This window comes from Odontesthes bonariensis, chromosome 7, assembly GCF_027942865.1.
Source record: "Odontesthes bonariensis isolate fOdoBon6 chromosome 7, fOdoBon6.hap1, whole genome shotgun sequence".
In the NCBI taxonomy this organism is placed as follows: domain Eukaryota; kingdom Metazoa; phylum Chordata; class Actinopteri; order Atheriniformes; family Atherinopsidae; genus Odontesthes; species Odontesthes bonariensis.
The window spans coordinates 33,940,975-33,958,210 of record NC_134512.1 but is presented as its reverse complement, the minus strand read 5'-3'; the positions used below and the strand labels follow the sequence as shown (position 1 = coordinate 33,958,210).

At 39.8% G+C, this 17,236-nt stretch overlaps 1 protein-coding gene across 3 annotated transcripts in view; it reads left to right on the top strand.

Annotated features, from left to right (window-relative positions):
* LOC142384410 (polypeptide N-acetylgalactosaminyltransferase 18-like) overlaps positions 1–17,236 on the top strand; it is a 158,573-nt gene that overhangs the window by 61,240 nt on the left and 80,097 nt on the right. For all 3 annotated transcript variants that reach the window (XM_075470639.1, XM_075470638.1, XM_075470640.1), the window contains exons 2-3: positions 14,834–15,035; positions 15,149–15,315. In XM_075470639.1, the coding sequence (XP_075326754.1) occupies positions 14,834–15,035; positions 15,149–15,315 (369 nt within the window). The remainder of the gene's footprint in view (positions 1–14,833; positions 15,036–15,148; positions 15,316–17,236) is intronic.

Sequence of the window (17,236 nt, the reverse complement as noted above, 5' to 3'; positions counted from 1 at the left end):
ACACATTTTTTTAATTGTTTAAATAAAAAATGGAGCCACAGCAGTGGCAAAAACAACAAAAGGCTTAAAATGCACTTATGTGACATAAAGTGCCCCCTTACCTCCCTACTTCTCGCATATTTACGAGGCATAATGACAAGGATATCTCTGATTATGAGTCATTTTAGAGCCTGAAATACTGACCTTTGAGGCAGATTTTTTTCAAATATTGACCAGTATTCAATATATTTTATGTGGATAAAGTATATTTAATGTATTTAAAAGGGAAGTTATGAGTTATTTTTAATTAACTTTCGAGCACTGTGTTGCACAGATTGGTTTGACTGATAGTGAAGAAATTGCTGTCCCGCACAGACCAAATGAGGGGTGTGTTCTTTAGGAAATTCAATAAAATGCAAAGTTGCTGCATCTTTCTGAAAATACATCCATGGATACATTCATTTTATTTATTGGTGTCGCTTCAAAAAGCAGGTTTACTTTCATCTGCTTATCTGTAAACCCAAAATATGGGGAAATTAATTAACCTGAGCAAGTTTTTCCAGTTAATTGAATAAACATGGTTTTTGAAAGTGTAAAAGAACCAAATATATTTAACATCTCCAACACAAAGTTTAATCAAATCTTCTGGAAAAGAAGTTAAAGGGGAAGTTCGTTTTTTTAAAATCTGGACCTTATTTCTGGCATAAAATACGTTCATCTACTCACCAATAACAGTTTGGTGAAAGTCGGCGTCCTTCGGAAGATATTTAGATCACTGGATATCTGCGTATATCCATATAACGGCAGAGAACAGGGCAGAGACAATACAGCCTCTTAATAAGGCATTATCTGTCTTTATTTCACCAATAATTTAAGATGAATGAATGAATGAACGCGTACTATTGCACTATTAGCTCAGAGCTGCCGTATTGTTGTTATCCAGGGCTATCGGGGGGCTTATAGAAAGCTTTCTACACATGCATCTACTGGGATGACATCATCGATGCAAGCCGCTGCAGCACAGCTTATTCACTCCGGGAAGGACGTCCATCGTACTCAAAGTCGTCGTCCACGAAGTCAAAATCTGATAAATATCCTGCCATGTTGCACAGAACTAGCAGCAGCAAACTCCGTGTGAAGTTAGCCGACTGTCACAGAGCACGGAGTGAATGAGCTGTGCTGCAGTGGTGTGCGTCAATGACGTCATCCCAGTAGATGCGTGTGTAGAAAGCTTCCTATAAGCCCCCCCGATAGCCCCGGATAACAACAACACCGCAGATCTTGAGGGATCTAAATATCGTCCGAAGGACGCCGACTTTCACCAAACTGTTATAACGGTCAGTAGATGAACGTGTTTTATGCCAGAAATAAGTTCCAGGTTTAAAAAAAACTAACTTTCCCTTTAACTGAGATGTATAGTCACTAGCTGTCTCTCATCTTACAATGAAAAAGTTGCCCCCTCTTTGTCTCCAACCCAGCACAATGAGATAGAGGAACCTGAGAACATTTGCTCCTGATAAGAAAACCTCCACTCCTCTTTTTTTTTCTCTTGTCTTTGTCTCCAAGAAATGTATTTTATTGCAATTACATTGTCCAGTTATCTGCTGGTTTGAGACAATGAAACCTTATCAGTAGTAATGTAACATAATTAGAGGAGCAGTCTGTTGCAGCAGAGACCCATATGGACTGACAGGAAGACACAATCAGTCTGTATTGATTTCTGAAAGTGGAGCTTTAGAAAATCCAGGCAGCAGTCAAGCTGCAATAAAGACATAGAATACCCTCACGTCATGTGTGTGTCCCTCACAGTTGTGTTCTGTATTTCTTCCTGTAAGTGTGTGAATGTATTCTTGCATACACTATATATTTTATGTATCTCCTGAGAGGCTTAATGTATTGTAATATTGGGCCAGCTGAGGAAGGGAGCAGTTCATTGTCCTCACTCTCCCAAACAGAGACTGCATGGAGGCTGGGAGACAGACAGGAAGAATGATAGTCATTTGTGAGGCCATCCTGCTGTGAAGACAGCGAGATGGGGAGAAAATGATGGCTGATGGTTTTAAAAGGATGTTAGTGCAGTAAGGAAGGGAAATGGCTCGCTAATGGAATCTGCTGCTCTGATGTTTAATCTGCAGCCACTCTGACTTTCTGTTGGAGAGAAAGAACACACTGCATTGTTTCGCTCGGTAAGCTATGAGGTAAAGGTTATCGACAGGAGTGAGCGGAAATTGAGGGAAACTGCAGACAGCAAATTGTGAAAGCCGTGGTGCATCTTTTATAATTTTTTTTAACTCCACAGCTGGATAATGCATTAGGTGAACATGACAACAACTTTAGACTTCAGCCTGAAAATGCCCCAGCATGAGCCACTTCTCTGTACATGTCTCTCTTCTCTGTACAACAGAAAAACCACAGCAGCACAGAATAAATAAAAGGGCAGCGTGTGAGAACTGTAATAGCCGTACTTTGGCACACGTTTCGTTTTTCGGTCCAAAAAAAGGAGTAAATGAGACATTTGAAGAGCAGTTACGTTGTGCTGTTTCAATCTATAATGTTTGTTGGAAGTTTATTCTTACTATTTTATTGTTAAAAAACACAATATGAGATTATATGATTAGTTTCTTTCAGCATTAATATAACAAAGTTGGTTTTAGGTCATCGATTCTTTCATTGGATGCTCAAGAACAGGCCGGAGTAATCTCAAGTTAAATGAATTCTTTATTTCTGGCAACAAATGGAGTATAACAGCGCTGGACCCAGTATGACAGAACTCCCGCAGGAAATCCGTCAGACAAAGCCTCGATTTCCGGTAACATTTTGTATTTATATGCCTCATTGTTTCACATAGGTTGGACCCCTTGTCGACCAAATATGATTGGATATGAGTAGATTCAACATGCTTCGTCATATTCTCTGAATAAGCCAAATAATGTCTCTGAATAAGCCAAATAATGTGTGTGTGAACCTTGCACCTGGCTTCCCAGGCTAATTGTTTTGTCTTCCCATTCCTGGATCAGTTAAGGTCTCAGTTAAGGTCATGTCTCGTGTCCATCGTGGAAAAGTACATTCAATAAAGTCAATTTTAACAGTCAGTGCAGCAAAAATTTTCTCTTAGAAAGAGTCAAAAACAGCTTTTCTGCTTGAAATGTTTGAGTTTTATCTTTTAAACAGAGTCATATTTGTGAATACAACACACTGAATATACGCAGCAGTCAGTGAAACTGAAAGGGAAAAGTATTCTGTTCATTTGTGTTTCTGGGACATGACTTTCTCCGTCTTTTCATGCTAACAAAAGCAAAAATAAGGACACATAAGAAAAACGTTTCTATGAAGCTTTCATGAAAGGAGCATTTATGAGATTCAACAGGCGAAGAAATCTATATGTGGAGGTCAGGAGGGCATCAACCCAAAGACTTTCCACTCTTCATTTTATCTTTAAACTTTAGTTCTCATTTGCTGTTTGTTATGGAGTTTGTTTTTTTTGTTGGGTTTACGCAACCAAAGCACCAAGCCGGGGGTAAGCTAAAAGTTACCATTGAGTCAGTTATTTATTTAAGCCTGTATTTGTTTACATTTTATTAAATTTGCACCGTTAAATCTATGCTGCTTATGCTAATTTATGTATGTAAATATTGATTGCATTGATCATGAAGAAAAGGTTCTTGTTCATGTGGTTGCAAAGCAGATTTATTGATGCTTATTTACAGCAGACATCAGAGGTGGCGAAGTCCTTGTAACGTAGAAATGAGAATCGTGTATTACGACTCTGAAAAGGTGTATGAAATATGACACTGTGAAAAGAACTGAATAGATACGCAGGTGCGCACGGTCCTTCAAATTCTCCTCTGCAAATGTTCTTGTTTGTCAAATAATGAAGTTCTTGACATATAAATCTGTATCAGCCGTAAAAGGTGCAAAAACGTAGAGGATGTTTTGATTTTTGTCTCTGTTTAGACTCCAGGGACTAGAGGTGTAAAAGAAAAAAAACACTTTGTTATTCCTTTTTTATTCACACAAACTACAAACTGTTTTTTATAAAGGAAGAATTGAGTTGATCTGCCTCCGATCCCCCTCTAAGCTCCAGGGAGGTATTAACAGAGTTCAGTCGGGCCATGTGTGTAAATGTGAGCCAGCATCCCAGAAACAACCAGCTTTAATGTCCTCACTCATCTTGTTCGACGATGCGGGCCCCGCACTCACAGATGTGGCATGGAGCCTCCTCTGTTTGTGTAAATTGTCAAAGAAAAATCGTGGCAAGTGAACAAGTGAAGTTGAGGTTTGCCAATAAAGCATAACCAGTAAGTGAGGAGCTCGTGTGTGAGCTGATCCTCTTTCCTTTTCTCTCGATTGGAATCCCACCGTTTCTTTGTGTTACCTCTGCAGGATCCTTTCCTCTAAACTTTCAAAGTTGACGCTTCTGCTAAACTTTCCATCCATCAGTTTTGCTGTCATCATAATTCCAGAACAAATTAAACTGATTTAACTTTCTCTCAGTTTCACATGTGGTAAAATTGTGATTCCTCACTGTTCCTTTACGGTCATGTTTTTTTTAATATAGTTGCTGCGCAGACAAATGAGAAGGATGTCCGCATTAATCTGTATGGCTAGAATGAGAGTGGACATCAGGCTCAGATTCACGTGTAAGTTTTCATGATGATAAAGGTTGATAAAAGAGAACTATGGCTTTGTAAATCTAACAAAATGCATCTTTCTTCGGGTTGCTGCTCTTAGTCATCGCTCCAGCACCACTCTCCTCTTCCTCTATTTGAAATCCTAGTTCTCTACACTTCTTTTTATGTTTCTATATTTGTGTACATAAAGTACGGTGGCTGTTAATTGGCTTTGTTTCTTTCTTTTGACAGTCTTGATTGCTTTTTCCTCTGCATTCAGTATTTAAACTGAGCCAGACTGCATGTGTTCTGCCTCCAGCTCCGGCTCTGACGTGACATTCCTACTGATCCTCTCGTCTCATTTTAGGGAAAGAGGAAGCAAACGGTTGTTTCCCTGAACGACTTTGTCTTTCCTGAAAGTACATCAAACATTTTCTCTCTTCGTGCCACTGTTTTCCAACTCCTGCGGGAGCGCTGCTCCTCCTGGAACACGTTGTACCAAGTATCATGCAGCGGTTCAGTCTATCTGTCAAAGTTCCCTCATGTATGAACAAAGAAATAGTGAAACATTCACATAACCGAGACGTACATTTGAATATTAAAAAACTAAGGTGTAAAGACATTTGAAAGCAGTGTCTCAGCTGTGGTATCTTGTGAATCTCCATCTGGCTTCGTCTCTATTTGCTCTGGAAGCACTGATTTGACTCATCCAGGTGTGACCTATTAAACACATGCGTACCTGAGAGGAGAGGAGGAAGATCACTATCTGCTCCCTGCTTGATTAAATTATTCATCACACACAGACACACTCCCTCTCAGTATGTGTGTCACTGTACAATGAGCAGCTTACACCTTACCAAAGCCAGTTGCCCAACACTCCAGGGATTTGCAGATGGGCCCTTTTGCCTCGGCACAGAGCATCACAGCGTTTTGCAAATGACTCTCATGCGAGCATGTTCATGGCAATCACAGATGTTGCAAACAATTGAAGAGCCACTTTTTGCAAATCATCGCTTGTTGTGATATGAAAAGGCGCTGTTGTGCACTTTGGCGGGGCTCAGAATCAGTACAAAAGACAAATGAATTGCTTGTGTTTTCCCTTATGCCTCTTATAATATTGGAACACAAAAAGCTCTCGGAAGGAGATACTGTTGCAAGGCTTGCAGACCAAACGAGATTCACTACACAAGAACAAATTCTTTCAAATCCTCGGGTGTGAGTGGGTGTGTGTTTGTGTAACAAGTGCAAAGCCTGCTGGGAAAGGTTCCTGCAAAGCTGCAGACGTTTCAATGCGGCTTGATGAGCAACTTGAAAGTTTACGGAGGATGTACAGAGGTCTAATTAAGTGTTTTTACATTCAAGCATGCTTGTTTTGCCATCTTGATCACTTTAAGCAGTTTATGTGCATCTATCCCACATATTTCAATGCAGATTAGCAAGCATACGGTTCCTGGTTTTACGTTGCCATTTAATGCGGAGGCTAAAAACAAACACGACTAGACGGCTTGTGTCTGTAAACACTAAACATTCGTGCTTTTACTCCATAAAAATAGGAACTTATGCCCAACACGACATGATCTCCAAATCCTGAAAGCTTCTTTCTTGTTGGCAACATCCAATTTTCCTGAACGGATGTATGTGACTGCAGCTTCTGTGGATGTCGGGTATTCTGGTGATTTGCTGGATAATGTGACTCTTGTCTATGTGAGAATGTCTGCGAGTCAGTGTTGGGTTGGAAGACTGGGAGTCAAAGCCTTTTTCGGAGCACATTTGGCTTGAAAAGTGCAGCTTGTACCCAGACTCTAGACTGTGACACCTTGATTTTCCTGGATTTTGCTCACAGTTGTGACTTTGAAATGATTGAGCTCTTTTTCCCCTCCATCCTGCAGCTTACCTGTCTTTTACACACTTCATCTCCCTGTCTACCTGCCAATCAGAACTCCACCGACAGCTCAGCTGGAGAGCTCTCTCAGATCAAGCTGTTCCTCAGTCAGTGTTTGATGGACAGGGGTGTGCTGGGGGTGGCAAAGTTTTACATCAAATCAAACGGGCACCAAATTTTTACATGACATGTAAGTCAAAATGGTACGTTATTCCAGTCCAGACGATGCAGGTGGCAGCTGTGTGGAGGACGATGTTGGGACGCAGCTTTGACAGTGGTCTCGCCGTATATTTTCTTAGAAGAGGCTTTAATATTCTCACATATTTATTCAAAACCATTCAGATCTTTCTTTTTTGTCTGAGTGTATAAATTACACATCATTAAATGTGATTGTGCAGCTCTCAAGATTTCTCAAGCGTCACAAGTTTTAAATTCCTGTTCTTAAAACTATAATCTCTAACTTTCCACACATGAAAGTACAAATAATAACTATAATAATAATACTTTCATACTTCAACTTGTCTGTTTTGAGTGTTTTTACATTAGCAAAACAAAAACAATGCATTCATTCAACATCGTGACATTTTATGTGTTCATTCCAAGTATATCAATAACTATCATTTTAAACTCTAAGTTGTGTTACTTGTGCTTTTAGTCCAGCTGAAAACAACGTTTTTAACAATAAAACACACTAACTTATTTGCACACACTTTTAGATACATGAAACACCACAAACATGAGTAGGGCAGTAACTTGATACTAACAAAGCAAACTGTCAGACTCTAACAAGACTACGAGGTCTCCAGCCGCTGGATGGTAAACTGATCTGGATAGCCAGGTGATAAAAAGGTACAAAATACACATTTCTCTGCAACACAAAGTAATGGAAGCAAAAGACAAAGCTCCAGATAAGGGGTTTATGACATTGAAAATGGGAATAGTGGGGAGAGACGTATGATTTTAGCTTAGTAAAGAGTAGATAGATTTTTGGTGGGTCTATTTGTTAGTGGAGTCTTTCTATTGGCTCATACTTAAGTAGATTGTTATTGTTTTTTGTCAATGTTTAATTGAACTGGAATATACTTTGCCAATAAAGTGAGATGAAATGGTTTATTAAAACAAGTAGATTTTTCTGCATGTGGGCATTAGGGCTGAACGATATGGACAAAATTTCATATCTCGATATTCATGCCAGATATCTCGATATCGATACGATACAATATGACTACGGGTTCGGTGAAAACCAAGCATTTTTCAGAAAAATAAAAACATCATAAAACAAAAGAGTGCAGTTTTATTGATTAATTTTCATCAAGCACGACCTACACAACACCTCGCTCTGGTCAACATCATCCTTTCTAAATCCAAAATACCTCCAAATAATGGAGGATGATTTATGTTTTGGCACAAAATTAGATTCTGCACTGCCACCGGCCGAATTATCTTCCGCGCTCATGTCACTTTTCTTTCGTTTCTTTCGTTTTGATTTCGCCGTGAATTCCCCGTGAATGTGTGTGGCTGTGTGCGTCTCAGTCTACTTCTCCCTCACTCCTACCCTCCTATTTTTGTCATTGGTTGGCTTCAGCTGTCGATCCACAGCAAGAGTGAAATAAGCTTTGTGGTTGGCTGGCGGTGGGGTGCGTTCAAGCGCAATCTTAAAAGTAATGTTTATGGTGACTGCCGGAGCTGTATAAGCAGGGCGAGCGCAGGGGAAATATATCGTTTATATCGTTGCTTTTTCGAAATTACTTTCTTGAATGTTCATATCTCGATATAGATACGATAACGATATATCGTTCAGCCCTAGTGGGGATCTGAACCTGCTCCAGCTTTGAGTCCTCAGTCATCTGGTAGGTGGTGTCAGAGTGCGGATGATCTTTATCTCACCAGGAAGTGCTTCAATAAGGTCAAGGATCTCCATTGCACCAATGTTCTTGCCAAGAAAGCAGCACCAGCACAATTACAACACACTAGAAAAAATTATATTTGGCAGAAGCAAAAGAATCATACAAAGTTTACATAAAAGTGAGATGAGAATGCCACAAAGAATAAAACCACAAACTGGGAAGAGGCACAAGATAAGGGCCCAATATGTGCCGTGAACGGATTAATTAAAAAGTGACGGATGTGCATCCTCTTCCAAGTCAGTGGACGACAAGTTTGTTCCATACCATTGTAGCAGCACTTTGTATTCAATTTCTTCAAAATAAGCCTGTTCCTATATCTCACTTTGTTTCAATGAACACATTTCAAGGCTGTCTGAAATCCAGCTAATTGTGGTCCTGGTCTGAGCGATCAGTACATCGCTGCACAGTGACACTACATAGTATTTTTCACTTGTCAGTACTTCATGTTTGGATTGTTTTTCGGCATCATCATGATTCATACCAGCGTTTGTATGAAGAAATGCAGTTTCCACTGCACTCCACACATTACAGAGGTTTAATTAAAAAACATCATGAATTTCAGCTTGAAAATTTTCTTAAATCTTTCAACATTTATACTTTTGTAAGTAACTAAATTTACAACCCCTGCTACAAATTAGAAGGGGCTTGTACTGTACAGTTATGTAAAACTATGTAAACAAAAAAGCACGTGTTCAGCCAAACTCACTTTTTTCAATCCATGATAAGCTGTTCGCACCACTTCTTATCTGGAACAGTCTCGGTCTCAGTCTTGATTGAACCTGACTGCAGTTGTCTTAACTGCAGCTCTGTCACAGTGCATGCTGGGGGTTAAGAGCTGTTCCACAGCGTGCACCATCCAGCCTGCTGAGTCAATAGCTTTTCAGTTCTGCATAAAGTGACCGGAGGACGAGGTGAATCACTCCGTCACCCAGCAGAGCCTCCCGTTTTGTATCCATTGGATGGAGAGAGTCTAGGCCTGATGCCTTCAGAACTACAAAAGGAAAATGTGTGTGTGTGTGTGGATAGGGAGCTGTCCAGGTGTCTGAGCTGATAAAAGAGTGTGTGTCTGCAAGCTGATGTGACTGAGCTCAGGGTCGCCTTGTTTACAAATGCCCAGAGATTGAAAGCCTTCTGTCACAAGCCCTTTATTCTCTACGTGCTGCTCCTCATCTTCATCACTCTCTCATATACCTCACTCGGCATCCTGTCGGCGCTTTTATTTTGCTGCTCACCTGGATACTTTGGTTTTACTTTTGTCATCACTGTGTCTTGATTTTCTTGCATTTTTACTCTCCCTTTTTGCATTTTATCATTCAGAGCATATTTTAAGGTGCATCATAACGTTTTAAGAGCTTTTTTTTTTTATCAGGGCAAATGTGCATGTTGTGTTTTTGTGAGGATTTGTTGGAATGTTGACATATCTCTCTAAAAATTTCTATCTCACGCTCTCTTTGCGAAACATTCTTGTTTCTTATTGTGCACTGTGTGTGCTAGCATTGAGTCTAAGTACAGCTGAGCCAATTTCCCATCCAACAAGGCTATCACAAGACAAAGTTACAGTATTTACTGCCAAAATGCAGGCCAAGGTGCTTCCACACTGGAAAATTAACTGGACAGTTGAGTGTTAAGATATTTAAGAAATGAAGTGTAACGGCTGACGGGAGTCATTTATAAAAATGCATGTAATCCGTAGTACAAGTGTATGTTCACACGAAAATAGAATATGGCACGCACTAAAAGATGATTTGAGTTTGAACACCATGCAAGCACACACCGGCTGGCCATGTTCCCTTTGTAAGACACAGTCCACCTGCAAATTTGCACACATGGATCAGCCTCGTGTGCTCACCCCCGCGTTTAATGTACAGTGCAAAGCACCTCATGAATGTTAATGCATAGACATGAGCCTGCTGTGAAAAATCTGTGATTCTTTATGGGTGGGCTGGTTGCGGCAAAAAACGTAATGCATATCAAGAAAATGAATTCGAGCTAGCTGTGTGTGGAAGTTAGGAAGCACATATTGTTCACCCAGTCTGCGTGTGCAGGTGGTGAAGATGTGCAAGGTGAGATGACTGTGTGTAGGGCACTCCATCAGCTCCTCTGCTTCCACTATCACACCAACACACACTCTCGTGCTCTTTTTCCAAATTAAAGTTAATATTCAAATGTTTTCATTCCTTTCAGTCCTCCTCATTTTCTTCTGAAATTAACTCCTGAACTGTGGGTTAGTGTTTGCAGCAGCCCAAAGTTTGTTCTTTCTTGTTTTTGTTTTTTTTGGTGTTCCCTTTGAGCTCCACTATCACATTTTTTGCTCACTGGAAGTTTGAGATCATAACATTTCCTTCAGCCAGAGTTTGAAGACAACAGCGACTTATTCATAGAAGATTTAACACAGAAGCATCATATATATACAGTCAGTGTTTCTCCCCAAGATCTCCCCTTCCATCGCCTAGAAAAGTGATACTCACTATTTTTTTCACAAGAGCCACATTGGCAGAGCAAATTCAAGGGAAGAGCCACTTTTACAATGACATACTAAAGTCCCCTTTTGCAAATATGCATTTCTACATATAAAACATCCCACAAAAAAAGAAACAACACAGCCAATACATTTTCAATTAAGACCACATTTACCTTAATACTGGGATGAGCCGAAGCGGCATGCATGTCCTTGACTTTCTTCATGTTGTATTTGTAGTTTTTTGTTGTAATCATAGTGAGACATTCAAGATGAGCATGGTTTTTGTGCTGGTTTTTGCCCTTTTTTAATTAAAAACCGATCCATTGTGCCTGCATCTCGCGCTGGCTAAAGGAGCTAGCGTGCACTGTGGTCAAGTGTGAGGTGGTTTAAGCGGGCTGCGTTGCCAGGTTTAACAGAGCCCCCTTTAGGAAACACCATTTAGCCTTAATTAATACTTAATAAAAATACTTAATACTACAAAAACGCAAACTTAATAAAAATACTTAACACTGTTCAGTATTTGCTGTATGTTATTTGAAAAAATGTATTGTTATTGTTACCATATTGTTATAAGCTACTATGTGAGTGAGAGCCACCAATTAGAGCTTGAGGAGCCGCATGTGGCTCGCGAGCCAAGCAATGAGTATCTCTGGCCCAGATGCTCACAGACAACAGTTGCAAGTAGGTTCCAAAAATCACTGGGGCTTAATTCTCTCCGAGCCTCGTCAGGACTTTGTGATGTCGGGCCCCAGGCTTGAGTCCCAGTAAGCCTGGCATGTAAAAAAAAAAACACACAAAACACACAATGCAGAACACAAAATTATACTTAAAAATGACACTTGTGTAAACTCTCCTGTACGTGCTGCCTAATACACATTTAGATCTTCACCACTTTCTAGCTTTATTCTCCTTGACTTGAATACGTGCCCTCCAGCTATGCAAAGAAGAGGAGCTTTGGCCCAATAAATTAATAAAGACGTTTCTCAGACACATTGCAGGGCAGGAAACAACATACTCCCCAGCTTGTCTGCTCTCAAACATCAGGAAACCTACACAGGTGCAGTCTGTGATACATCTGACCTTTTCCTCTCTTGATAATTTGGCTTCCTGTTGAGCTAAAAAGTACTCAAAGCTTCTGTGAATATAAATGGATGATATTAATGAAAAACGTCAGCCAAATGAGGAGACTTAAAACTCTTTAAAACCTTCAGTGATTTCACTTTGCATTTGTGGCCAGAAAAGTGGAACATAGAGCCATTTGCTGTGCTTTTAGGGTGCTTATTATGAGGCTGTTTGGGCACTCAGAGGGAGGTGCCATTTCACCCACGAGAGCATTAAGTGTGTTATTGCCAAAGGTGAGAGTTGTGCTCTTCAAACTAATAAAAAAGCCATTCGGCTCTGGAAAGACAGGAGGCATTTCATGGTCTTGTTTCCAGGGCAGAAAATAAAAGAAAGCGATATTTGACATGTTTAAAATCACACTGCAAGTATATTTGAGCATCCTTATTGTTTTCCTAAACTTATAACTGTAATTTGAACAAATTGTACACTATTTAAAGTACAGAATTTAGAGCATTAATCATTGAAGTTTCTACAGGTTTTTAAAAAAAAGTGCAGATAACACTTGTGAACCCCACAAGCTGAAAGTATTGTTGGATTTAAATAACTAATATATTTTATTTAGTTCAGTTTGAAGCAAACAGTTTTATCATCCACTCCCTTTCCACTTAAGCTTAGAAATATCATTACAGTTCATTAATCATTAAGCAAATATATAGCTGTATATGAGGGGGCATGTGCTGCACTTTCATTTATGGGCATGAGATCAGGACCAGCGTTCCATTGGTAACACGATTAGTAACACGACAACACTTTTGTCACTTCCTTGTTGGATCTAACCAATAACATTATTCAGCTATAATTGGAAAACAATGATGGTTTGGTCTAAAATACGCTATTTTTGCAACACGACTGTCACTGTCATGGACGCCTTTTAACTGGTTGCCTTGGATATATGTAACCACAGCATGTTACTATGAATCGTAGTCACTTTCTTATTGGCTTTAGAAAATAACCTCCCCTTGGTTAGGGTTAGAAATCATAAGTGTCTGTCCTCTCAACCCCAAGCCAATCGAGGCAGATGGCCGGCCTTCCCTAGTCTGGTTCTGCTGGAGGTTTCCTCCCATTAAAAAGGGAGTTATTTCTCCCCACTGTCGCCTTGTGCATGCTCAGAACAAGGGATTGAAGCGATGGGTGAGAGAACAGTCATAGCTTGTTATAGCTAATCGACATTCTTTTCACAACGCAGCCATCACCATTTTTACCGTCACTTGTAGTTACTCTCACGACCACTAGAGGTTGCATATTCTTTGAATGTAATTATTGAGCATATCTGCCTGCAAGAACTAACACCACATGAGCATGTTTTAGGGAGGAGGACAGTCTCGTTAGTTGCCTCTACGTTGACAACGATGGTATCTCTACATAATAGGTTTCAGCATGACTTAGTTTATTAATATTTCCCATCCTCTTGTGACTCAAACAAGCAACAGTAAACTCTGCTGTAACTTGGCCCCGAGTCTGCCAGTGACCCCAGTCGACAGGGAAGTGATGAGCTTAAATAACTGCAGGCTGCGAGTATGTTTTCACATTATGATTGTGCAAAAAACAACACAACAGGAAAGGTTTTGTTTTGTTTCTGTATGGGCTGTGAACACGAAGGCCTGAGGCATCTTTCCTCTTCTTATTGTTTACCGTTGTGCGCGGAAAGCGGATCTTTGCTGCACACACGGCACAGAATGCTGAGCTTCAGGGCTCATTAAAAAAAAGAAGTATTTCATTGGTCATGTTAGTGGATTTCTCTTCTCCTCTCCAAAAATAGATAATCGAGCCTGCCAGAGTTATTTGTAATGGCAATGAAAACCCCTGTTACCTCGAAACGTGTAAGTCTTCCATCCTCTTCCCCCATGCCTCTTACATTATTCTTTCAACCCTCAGCACACACATTTGTTTGATAACTACAAAGCATACTGTTCACTTGGTCACAGTCATTTTTCTTAGGAGGACTCTGTGAATAGAGCTGAAATAAGCTCGTTTGTCATAATATTTCTAAAGACTTTAGGTTAGGAAGTTGAAAAAAGGTATCAACACAAAGCTTGGTGGTAAGGCATAGAGAAAAACTGCAGGAGAAACCTTGACAATATTAGTCTTAAGTAGGGATTTGCACCAATCCGCTTTTTTCACCTCCGATACCGATATCTGAGGTTTAGTATCGGTTGATTCCGATACAGAAAAACTGTTTTATTGTGTGGTAAACACTGGGATCATTCTTTGGTGCAAGGCAACATCAGACTTGACTTAAACATTTCTTTCCTATTTAAAAAAAACAAACAAAAAAAAAACAGATAGAAGTGTACTGAATTGCTTATTTATTTAATACTTGTGCACCAGTAAAAAAATCTTAACCATAAAATATAACAAGTGTAACTGGTTCAATCAGCACAATTAGGGATTTAAATCCAATGTAAAACAAAATATTAAATGAGAAAGGAGCTGAAATTGAGAAAAAAAAACAATAGCTTCACTAGCTTGGTTGGTAGACTTTCAAAATAAATAGCAATCAGCTTTTTATATAGTTTAATGCAAATGGAAATTAAACAAAAGCATCTGACCAAAACGATACAAAAAAAAAAAATCAGAGGTAGTCCCTACTTAACAAGCTTTTTTAGAGGGCGCAGAAGGCCCTTTGATGAATGCCAATGCTGGACAGGACAATGGGAGAAAATTGGAAAAAAAAAACAAACAAAAAAACGGCCGATATGGATCAGCCCAGAGCTACACTACTCTGGATCAGCCCATTGTCACCGATCTCGAATTTTCTTCGATTTCGGTGCCGATATCCGATTCAAATATCGGAATCCGTGCATCACTAGTCTCAACTCATAAGAAATATTCTGTTGAAAATGCACAAACTTTTTCTCCTTTGTGTCCACAGAAACCCCCCAGAAGGATGGTGACGATGCAGCATCTTCATCAGACGCAGACCCTGCGTCCTCACTGTTCAACCACTGGGGTCACGACCTGGGTCCAGAGAGTCGAAGGGTTGCCCTCAAGAAGTTCCGTTACTATGGATACAACGGCTACCTTAGTGACCGCATTTCCCTCACCCGGCCAATTCCAGATTTAAGGCCAGACGGGTGAGTCAGTTCATTTTTATTAAATGGTTAGGAGGGATTATAGTGCTATCTTCAGCCTTCAGTAGAATGTGATTCAGATATAATTTCTTCTGAATCTCTGCCTGTCCTTCCAGATGCAGAAACATGTCTTATTCATCAGACCTTCCTCAGCTCAGCGTCATCTTCATCTTTGTAAACGAGGCCTTGTCAGTCCTGTTACGCTCCGTCCACACGGTCATTCAGAGGACCCCGGCTCACCTGCTCAAGGAGATAATACTCGTGGACGACCACAGTAACAGCTGTAAGAATCTTACATCTTCCTCGTAATCTCATGTTCAACAAATCCTGCATTTCCACTGAGTCACCTTGTTTTTTTTTTCACTTTAAATATTAGGCTCAAACACATTTTGTACACTAATGTGTACATTATTACACTCTCGCTTGGGGAGCAATTTCAGGTCACATTAAGAGAAGTTTCCAATGTAAATATCTGTCATGGGAGCAAGTTCTTCTCAATAGCAATTTTAATGGGTTTGCAAGATTTCTATGGCATTATCACTAATATCAAGCCCTCTTATTGACTTTCCGTATTGTTTTATACCAAACCTGTGCATGAGTGGGACCTACACCAGGTGGAGAATTAGTTATTCTTCCTTCTAGCTCTGTTATAAGTCTGTGGCCTTAAATTTCCCAGGGGTAAACCGACAGAAATGTCAAATAGTGCTGCAGAGTGTGTTCACCTCAATATGTCTGGCCACCTTGATGTCGGTATAATTCACAGGGGGACGTAATGAGGGGAAGGGTGGATCTGGACCAATTTGTCTTGATTTCCCCCCCTCATCTATAATTCTTTATAAACAAAACTGTTAATGCAAAAATAAATCACATGCCTCTCTCTTTTGGTCCAGTGCCCACCATTCTCGACTGCCCACGCAGCGTTCGGTCCAGCTGCCTGTGTGAAAGAGTCAGCAGTGGCTGAGTCAAATAAATTGTAAAAATGATCTTAAAAACAAAGAAGCTGTTGAGCTTTTTGTTCCGTATAATTACCACGAGAGTAAAATGTGTTTGTTTTCGAGCAGATTCATTCGGTTGGCTTCATTACCTCACAGTGACTACAGGTTCACCAATTATTTCAATGCATCCATGTCTATGGAGGCAGGAGGCCTATCCACAATTAAAACCACAAGAACTCGCTGAGTTTTGGACAGTTTTTTCTTGCAGCACAGTACCTGGTTTCATTTTTTTTTTCTTTCCAAAGTACCTCGTGTTTTGCTTAATTTTCCCCACTTGCCCTCTCAATGTCCAGCTGAAGATTTCACCTCATCTTCCCACAAACATTTCGGATAGAACAGACACGATCATTTATCTTACAGTACACCAGTGGACAGCACTGTATCGATATAGTGACAAGATATAAATCAGAGTTTGCAGCTAGCACAAAATTATAGTCAATAATCGATTTTTTTATGTTTTTTTGGTCACAGCTGAACAAGAAAGTTGCACATTCGTGTTCAGCAGCTGTAAAACTAAAAAAATTGTTTACAAAAATCTCAATAACAATATTATGAACTATATTAGAACAATATTATGCTAACATTACTGTCATTTTTTGGCTGAAACACCTACTGTTACAGTTTACTCTGCTCAATACAGCAACAAGCTGATTGTGTTGCACAGGCCAATGGATACGATGGGTGATGGGTTTTGATTGCATGGGCACAGTTCTCACTATTTGTCATAAAGCACAATAATAGTTGGTGTGCTAGCAAAGACAATTTCCAAAAGTTAGCGAACAAATATAAGAACATTCGTGACATCGGATGGGAAAATATCGCATGGCCACAGGTTACTGATAAGAAACTTAAGTCAACAGTTGCCACGAGGTTCAGAGGAATATATATGTTGTATATTTGAGCCTTGATCACTCAAACGATGGATACATTTAATTGTATTTGAATCTTGAGATCATTTATAATGGAGCCTGCATCTCTTGTGAATAAGCGCAGAGAATTTGGCCGCCTGAGTAGCATTTTGAAACAATTTGCTGACATTTGGCAACTTTGAGTCTATAATTCAGAATTTAAAGTCTTGTATCATTTAAAAGGGCTAAGTTAGATTTTTTTAAAATGTATTTATTTATTTTTCTTAAATAAGAGATTCTAGTCATGATTCAGGACAACAGACGAACTCAGCGGGCACGGCTGAGAAGTTTAAAGTGACTT